Source organism: Myotis lucifugus, unplaced genomic scaffold, assembly GCF_000147115.1.
Source record: "Myotis lucifugus unplaced genomic scaffold, Myoluc2.0 scaffold_380, whole genome shotgun sequence".
Lineage (NCBI taxonomy): Eukaryota > Metazoa > Chordata > Mammalia > Chiroptera > Vespertilionidae > Myotis > Myotis lucifugus.
In genome coordinates this window covers 1,019,204-1,027,254 of record NW_005871428.1, presented here as the reverse complement: position 1 = coordinate 1,027,254, position 8,051 = coordinate 1,019,204, and the positions used below count along the sequence as shown (strand labels likewise).

At 45.3% G+C, this 8,051-nt stretch overlaps 1 protein-coding gene across 11 annotated transcripts in view; it reads left to right on the top strand.

The window, feature by feature from the left end:
• The window catches only part of IWS1 (IWS1, SUPT6H interacting protein), a 44,306-nt gene extending 36,593 nt beyond the window's left edge, over positions 1 to 7,713 (top strand). For 2 of the 11 annotated variants that reach the window (XR_002832371.1, XR_002832369.1), the window contains 3 exons: positions 511 to 567; positions 1,757 to 1,868; positions 7,353 to 7,420. Coding sequence is in view for 7 of the 11 variants with exons in the window: in XM_006101707.2 (XP_006101769.1) it covers positions 511 to 567; positions 1,757 to 1,868; positions 7,353 to 7,484 (301 nt within the window). In the remaining 4 variants the exon portion in view is untranslated. Of the gene's footprint in view, positions 1 to 510; positions 568 to 1,756; positions 1,869 to 2,312; positions 2,524 to 7,352 lie in introns of those variants that run through there. The other 9 variants (XM_023765145.1, XM_023765144.1, XR_001350918.2 and 6 more) reach the window with 8 other exon arrangements.
• Positions 7,714 to 8,051: the final 338 nt, after the last annotated feature.

The window sequence follows — 8,051 nt, the reverse complement described above, 5'->3', positions numbered from 1 at the left end:
CCTAACCCCTCTGCCTGCCTGCCTGATTGCCCCTAACCACCTATGCCTGCCTGCCTGATAGTCCCTAACTTCTCCCCTGCTGGCCTGATGGCCCCTAACCGTCTCTGCCTCGCCCTGCACCTGGGACCCAGGATTCCCTCCAGCCAGTCACAGGTACCTGGGACCCGGGCCAGCTTTGCCCGGGCCACAGCCGCAGGCACCCGGGACCACGGGGCAGGCAGCTTGTCCCTCTCCCGGGCTGCAGGTGCAGCCGCTGGTGCCCAGGACCGCAGGGCGGGCAGTTTGTCCCTCTCCCGGGCCGCAGGCGCAGCCACTGGCACCCGGGACCATGGGCGGGCGGCTTGTCCCTCTCCCGGGCCACAGCCTGGCTGGTCCCCATTCGTCTCTCCCCAGTGTTGAGTGTCAGAGCCATGCCGGCATGAGGGCCTGACGACATTTGCATATTAGCTCTTTATTATATAGGATAAGATTTTAACATTCCTAATATTTCATTGATTACTTTTTTCCCAGCACTGGTGGTCAGACACCCCGAAGAGACCTGGAAAAGGTGCTGACAGGAGAGGAGAAGTAAGAACTTTGTATTAGTTTTATTTCTTTCTTGTTCTGTTTGCTGCTTTGTTTTAAAATAGCAAATGAAATGATGTATGTTCACATTGACAAGAGATGATTTTTCAGTTTAACATTCATTGAATAGTCACAAAGCATTGTATTGGGTGCTCTGGAGGATATAAGGAAGATTGAGAAATAGTTCATTCAGTGAAGATTTTAGCCCTGGCCGGTGTAGCTCAGTTGGTTCAGTGTTGTCCTATATACCAAGGGGTGGCAGATTTGATTTCCGGTCAGGACACATACCCAGTTTGTGGGCTCAATCCCTGGTCAGGATGAGTGCAGGAGGCAGCCGATCAGTGTTTCTTACCTCTGCCTCCCTGCCTCTCTCCCTTCCTCTCTCTGGAAACAATTTTTTTTTTTTAAGGCAGTAGTCTTAAAAGATAATAACATAGATTTTATTGCTGCTTGCTATGTCCTAGACTTCTGCATTAAGCTCTGGAAATACAAAATTGAATTTAAAATAGTCCATGCTCTCAAAAAGTTTTTAGAGGGATTATAGATAAAGGGAGGGCTTAAGAAAGGATGTGGGGTAAGCGTGTGCAAGACCTATTTTAGGGATGGCAGTTGGACTGGAGTGGTTGGGCAGTAGGTGGTGCCTGAGATGCTAGAAGATAAGGTTGGAAGTGTAGATTTGGACCAAATTTTGAACAGCTTTAAATCTAGATGAAGACTTTTCACTTCTCTGTGCTTCCATAGAAAGCTTTTGAGCAAGGACATGAAGTCATCAGATTTGATTTGGATGCTGATGTTGGTGTGTGTAGGACGGGTTGGAGGGGAGGAACTGAAGGCAGCGCATGGTTAAACTGAGAAGGCTGTGGGGAAAGAGAAGGTTGAGAAGGCTTTGCAGGGGCCAATTTGCAAGGAGTAGGTGACTTAGTCGGGGAGGAGCTGCCTAGATTTGAAGACACCAACCCAGAATTTTTAACCTAAGTAGCTGAGATGATGGTGTTCACTAAAAAGAGAGGAGGAAGCAGGCCCTGGAAGGAAAGCTGAGGAGTTCGTGCAGAAATATGAGTGAGGAGGAGGCCAGCTGAGACAGGGGTGGGGCGGGGGGTAACCTTGGGAGGGCAGAGGAGGCTTGAAACAGGTGTTTATCTGAATGGGATGGGCCCAGACGTGGTTGCTACATAAAACATGCTCTTCTCAGGGCCCTCAGACCTGGAGATCCTGGATTCTGTGCCCGCGCGAGGGTGCCAATGCCCTCAAACAAGGACTATGTTGTCAGGCCCAAGTGGAATGTGGAAATGGAGTCGTCCAGGGTAAGCAAGCAGGGGAACAGCAAGGTGGATCTCATGCCAATTACTATTTTATCTTTTAGTTCATGTTGAATAATTGCTCTTGAGATTTATCTGATTTCAAGAGAGCTGTTCTCTGCTCTTCTATCCAGCCAAGCCACGTGTTGCTAATGAGCTTTACTTCAGACTTAAAGTAACATTATCAAGTCAAGATTTTTCTTATTTATCCCTTTATTTTAACCAAATCTTGGACCTAGTGTTCTGATACGGTCATTTTTTTTAACTATGAGAATCAGAACTCACCTGCTTCTACAGTGTCCCCTTCCTTCCTCTCCACTGTTTTAAGTAATTCTGTTGTGAAATATTTAGAGTAGACACTTCCTCTGCCATCACTGTAAATACTGCTCAGTGATCTTCATTGCTTTTCAGTAATCCTCTTTTATTCTCCATTCCAACCGTTCTTTCTAGCCTGGTATTCTTAAAAAGGGCCTAAACCGATTGGAAAAGCATAAGAGGCGGTTTGCCGAACAGAAACGACTCAGCAGAGTGCACCGTGCTGTCAAGTTCAGCATTGAAGGCAACAGGATGCCCCTGTAGGCCTGGCCCTGCCAGAGCGTGTCCAGGAGGTATCCCCAAGGAGGCGTGCTCTGTGCATGTGCTTGAATTGTCAGTAGCTGAAGTGAGGACGTGTGTGTGTGTGTGTGTGTGTGTGTGTGTGTTTGCTTAGCCAGACAAGGCCAGGCCCACTTTTAGTTTCTGAAGTAATGACCCTAACAGGCACTGAGTGACATTGAGGTCTTCCTGGACATCTGGAAATGGACATGGAAGTGGACTCCTCCTTTACTGGCACCCTAGAGACCCACAGACAGTCACTTCCCTGGGAAGCGTTTTGGTCTTGACTGTGCCCATTTTTATTAAAAGGACTTTGTTAGGGCCTAGGACCATAGTGGTCTGTGTTACAGGCATAGAAACCAGTTAGTAACTTCTTGGTGGGAGGGATGCGGCTTCTTTTGCTACTGTCAGTGGCTCAGCAACATGCATTTGAGGACTCATGGCATAAAGCCTGACACTATTTAAGAGATAAATTTGATGACTATATATTTGATATGTGGTTGGAAATAGACTTCGGAACTTTCATGAAGCCGGTCTCACTGACCTGCCCCACTCTGAGAGTGACAGAGCGCCTTCACCGCAGTGTATTCTGGACAGTCTGAGTGTGCTGGTGCCTCCTGTGACTTCTCCATGACCCCACCTTGGCAGCTACTTCCATGATTTACACTCACCTTCCTGCCAGTTCACTTTGTTGTGAAGCTAATGTCTAAACAAAGCCTACTTTCTTATTTGTTAGAATAAATAACGGGTAGAAGAACAGTAGTTCAGGGCCATGAACTTCTTCATCTATAATTCCTGCCCGTTTTTTCTTTTATCCATATCGATGCTCCTCAATATCCCTTCACTCCTGCCCGCCTCCGCGCGCCCCCCCCCCGCGCGCGCGCACACACACATTCCTGCTTCTTTTTAGCTTAACTTTTCTCACTGCCTCTTCCCTCTTTTTATCCCTGTCTTTCCTATTTTCTCTTCCCCAACACAGGCCTTGGTGAGAGTGGAGAATTACAGTGTGGCAAAGGGAATGTCTTAAGTGATCTGTGTGACCCCCTCCTTTGGAAGCCTGCCTTTCGTCCTGGGGGGATGCGCCCCTCTGCTGTTGTTAATGGTTCTGGTCCCGCCTTCCTTCCCTGTGGCTGAGGAGCTGGTGGGAGGAGGTGACCCAGCCTCTGCTAGAGCAGACAGGTGGCCAGCGTGAGGAGAGGGAACTTCTAGTGCAGTTCCTTTCCTTCATCCTCAACAATCCCAAGGTCATGAGGTGTCGGCATTTATCTAGGCCTGAGTCTGGCTTTTGGAGCTCTTGAAAAAATACACGTTTGGGGGCTGGTGGCCTCATTTTACTTTTCAGTTCATTGTCCTTAAGCCACGTGACTGTCTCCCTGCTCAGGAGGGGTTCCTGCATGTTCCCTCGGGCCTCACATTGCACCAGCACTAATGAGTATTCGCACAGAACATTGCGCACGAAGACAAGTGGAGTGAGGCAACGGCTGTCAAATGGAAGTGTTTGTTCATACAGGGGTGGGCAAAAGTAGGCTTACAGTTGTTCGAATGGAAGATAATACAATAATGGGTAAATGATAATACAAAAATAAAGTCTATTTTGTGTACTCACAACTGTAAGCCTACTTTTACCCACTCCTGTATGTCATTTTTATTTTTGAAGTTATATAAATAAACATTAAACACTACAGAATAACCCTGTTTCCAAAGTCCTGCCCTTCCTCTAAGTCACCATTGATAATAGTTTGGTGTGTTAAATATATCTCCCATAATGCTTCAAGCTTAGTTTTTTCTTGTTATAATTGTAGAAAATACGTAGATGTAGTGCAGAGAAAAAGCACTCACTATTCAAAAGCACTTTGTTATATTTTTTGCCTTTTTTCGATTGCTATTTTAATTAAAATTATGCTATATGTAATTTTGATCACTTCTCCTTAAATCACCTTATAGATTTATCATTTATAATGGCTGCAGAGTAGTGTATCATGTGAAAATGTAATTTGCTTATTCACTTCTATAGTTTCTGATTTTTCCTCCTGAATAATGCAGTAGCCTACACTACATTGTATGTTTATATGTTAGTTTATGCCACGTAGGGCTTTTAAATAACATTAAAATGACAAAAGCAACACATGCTTTTATGTAAACTTTTAAGAAGAGAAAGCACAGAGAAAATTGTCACTCGTAAATCCACCGCACCTTAACATTAACATTTTGAGTTACTTCTTTTTGGTCTTTTCTAAATGCATACATAAACATGATTGCTGGTTTTGGGTTTTTGAACTCTTAAGCAAAATCTTCATCATATTGTATTCCTTGTTGGGTTTTGTCTTTGGCTTAGCATGGTAAAAATTCTTTTTAGTGACATTGTGTCAGAATATAGTTGTACCATAATTTTTTTAAGCAAACCCATCTTGCTAATCTTTTAGGCTACTTTTGGTTTTTCACTGGTAAAACTGTGATAAAAGTGTTCACCAGTGCATTGCACTTTTACCGTCCAAAGGAAGTGGTGTAGAGTTGATGAATCAGAGACTAGCTCGTTGAATTTAGTGTGTTAGCCACAGTGCTCTGTGTGAGTTCAGGCTTGGGGTAAGGGCAGCTGGCAGCGACCAGCCTCCCAAGCTGTAACTAGGGGGAGCTCAGCATGACGTGGGTGTGCATTTCAGTCGCTGGGATGGGGGCTCAGACTGTAGAGGAGATCTGGGAGTGAGCAAGAAGAAATCCAGGCTGGTGTGGAGAGCTGCTGGCAGTTGGGTAGTTGGCAGAGATCTGAGCAGGTAAGACTTCCAGTGTGGACTCACTGCAAGTATATAAATCAGGTTACATTGTCTGAAAGGAAGTCAGATACTTGGGCCTCTTCAGGAAATCTGAAGACAAAACCCCAAGGTCACATGGCTGATGTTCAAAAGTCCCCTCTCTTCATCCCTCCATCTCTCTTCCCCCAAGGGGGTATTCAGTAGAGAGATGGTAGCACAGCTCTTTCTCGTCTGATAGTGAATTTGTATGCTAATTAGTATTAGTGCCACATATTCAGATTGATATGAAGTAATATTTAGAATTGGGATTTTCCTAGAAAATCTAGGGCTGGTGATCAGCATGATTCTGATTCAGGGATGTTCAGACTCTGTAGAGTTTCTTGCTTTGTGCTTGAGTGTGGATTTTGAGTCCAGAGGTAGGATAGCGACTGGGGAGGCTCCCGGCTCAGGAGCTTCGCACACCAGCACTGACCCTGGAGCGCCTCCCAGGCCCTGCCTTCCTTTAGCAGCTTTGCCTTGAGCTTCCGGGTGACTTTCTTGTAAGCATGGGCAGGAGGGGCGGAATTAGGAAAACCCACCTCTCTTTAACCATTCAGATTCTTAGAGGTTGGAATTGTTAGCAACCCTAGAGTCAGCAAGAAGAGTGACATAAATGGCAGACCTTTTTAGCACTTCTAAAAGGTGTCGATTTCTAAGAGGCCACATCTTTTTAACCCTTTGCACTCCGCTGTGCCCTCTCAGGGGACAACGGAATTCTAGCATATCACTCGGATGTCCCCTCTCAGGGGACATTGCAGTTTATTAGTGATTACGGGGAATTGAGTTATTTCAACGCAACTTTTTGAGACATGCATGTTTCCCTGAAGTTTTATCTTGAAATGGCACAAGAAATTAAATCAAAATATCGTAAAATTACTAAGATATATACAAGAAATGTCAGCGGGTTTTGTGTCGGATTAAACAATAAACTACATATTCCCGATGTGGGACAAAGAAAACGGGACTGCATTGTGTGTTCTAACAGGAAAACACCTGGTGGCAGGCGTCAAACCACTTATTACTGTCAAACATGCACTAATCAGCCTGCAATGCATATTGGGGAGTGTTACAAAACTTATCATACTGTACAAAATTATAAACAATAAAATATTGGTTTTTTTGCAAATATACATTCCTCGATGTCACCCAATTCATATAAGTCCAATATCATTATAATACGTTACTTGGTTCCAAAATTATACTAAATAATACGAGGGTCTGTAAATGCACGTTTCCACCGCAAAGTAGCGTGGAGTAGCTGGTAGCCAATGTCCAGAATGGTTCGGAGTGCAAAGGGTTAAAACATAAAATATAAAAGTAATAACCAAACCTTTAGACATAAAGGACAAGCAGGAAGAGATATAAGAAATAAGAAACCCCTTGGATTGACTTAATTTTCTTTTCTTTTTGTGTCAGATATACTTGTTAAACCTAAATCTAATTGATTGCAAGCAGTAGTAGTCATCGTCATGGTGACATTTGGAGCACTGGCTCTGTGCCAGCTCTGTCCTTCTGGCTGACGGTATTTTCTCATTTACGTCTCCCAGCAGTCCTGAGAGCAGCGCCGACCCGAGGCGTGACCTGCCCAGGGTCACAGAACCTGCCGAGCAGAGCAGGGGTTCCCCCAGGTGTGGAGCCAGAGCTCCACTTCACGGGTTTGCCTTGCTGACCCTCTGGCCCAGCCATTATACTCACAGCTTTTCCTCGGATGACTCTCCTTTTCCCAGCTCCGTGTGAAGGTGCATCTGTCAAGTGATCAACTCCACTTTAGTTTTTGAAAGGGAAAAGCATACAGGCAAAATGTAATCTGATGGAATTGGGGATTATAGTTTCTATTTTTCCTCCTTTCATTCATCGAGGAGATTTCCATGGACTGAGACAAAATTTACCCATAAGGCACAGACAGAATTACTTTGCACGGAGGGTGTCTTGTGTTTTCTAACATTCTGGGACCCTTGCTCTCCTGCTCCGGAAGTCACCACAGCATGTCTGGTTATTCCCGAGCTGGGAGCTCTCCTGACTGCTGACTTTCCGATGAACGGAGATGGAAGCTAATCTAGGGGCATGTGTTTCAGTGATGGCTCTTGAATTTCCCTCCCACTTTCAGTTTCAGGGGACCTCCAAGAAGGGCATCAGTCGGCTGGATAAGCAGATGAGGAAGTTCACAGACATCAGGAAAAAAAGCAGATCTGCACACGCGGTCAAAATCAGCATCGAGGGCAACAAAATGCCTTTGTGACCTTCTTGGCTCCCCATCCTGCGCCAGGAAATGCGCAATGGACTCTGTGGAGAAAGACGATATTTTAAATTTTTTTAGTGTATCTGTAAATGGTTCAGCTTGTATCAAATATTGTCCTAGCACTTGCATTTCTCTCCGTGTACTTAAAACCATTGGTGTGGGCTTTGTACAGAGGAATACTAGTCCCACTTCTAGAGACTTCACAATAAAATCCAGTCTTGTTTTGGGAGACTGTCTCTTCATTGTCTTAGAGGCTCACTAGGGGTGCAAATTGGTTCTCGGTGAGTGAAAGAATCTTAGCTATGACAGTGGTTTGTGATCTTTCGAAGTTCAGCCCTGCCTACTGTCATATCACAGGGCACGTGCCTGGTCTCTGTCCTGGGTTCCTGACCAGGAGCTTCAGAAGCCTTTGGGTTTCCTGGCTGATGGGAATGTCTTTGTGATTCTAATGAGGTGACTTGTGGTGAGCCCCTCTGTGGCTTTAGGATGGGTCAAGTCACCAGGAGGACCTCAGAGCTCTGTTGTGGAGGGTGGGACTTCGGGCAGGCCTGACCTGCAAGGTGCTGA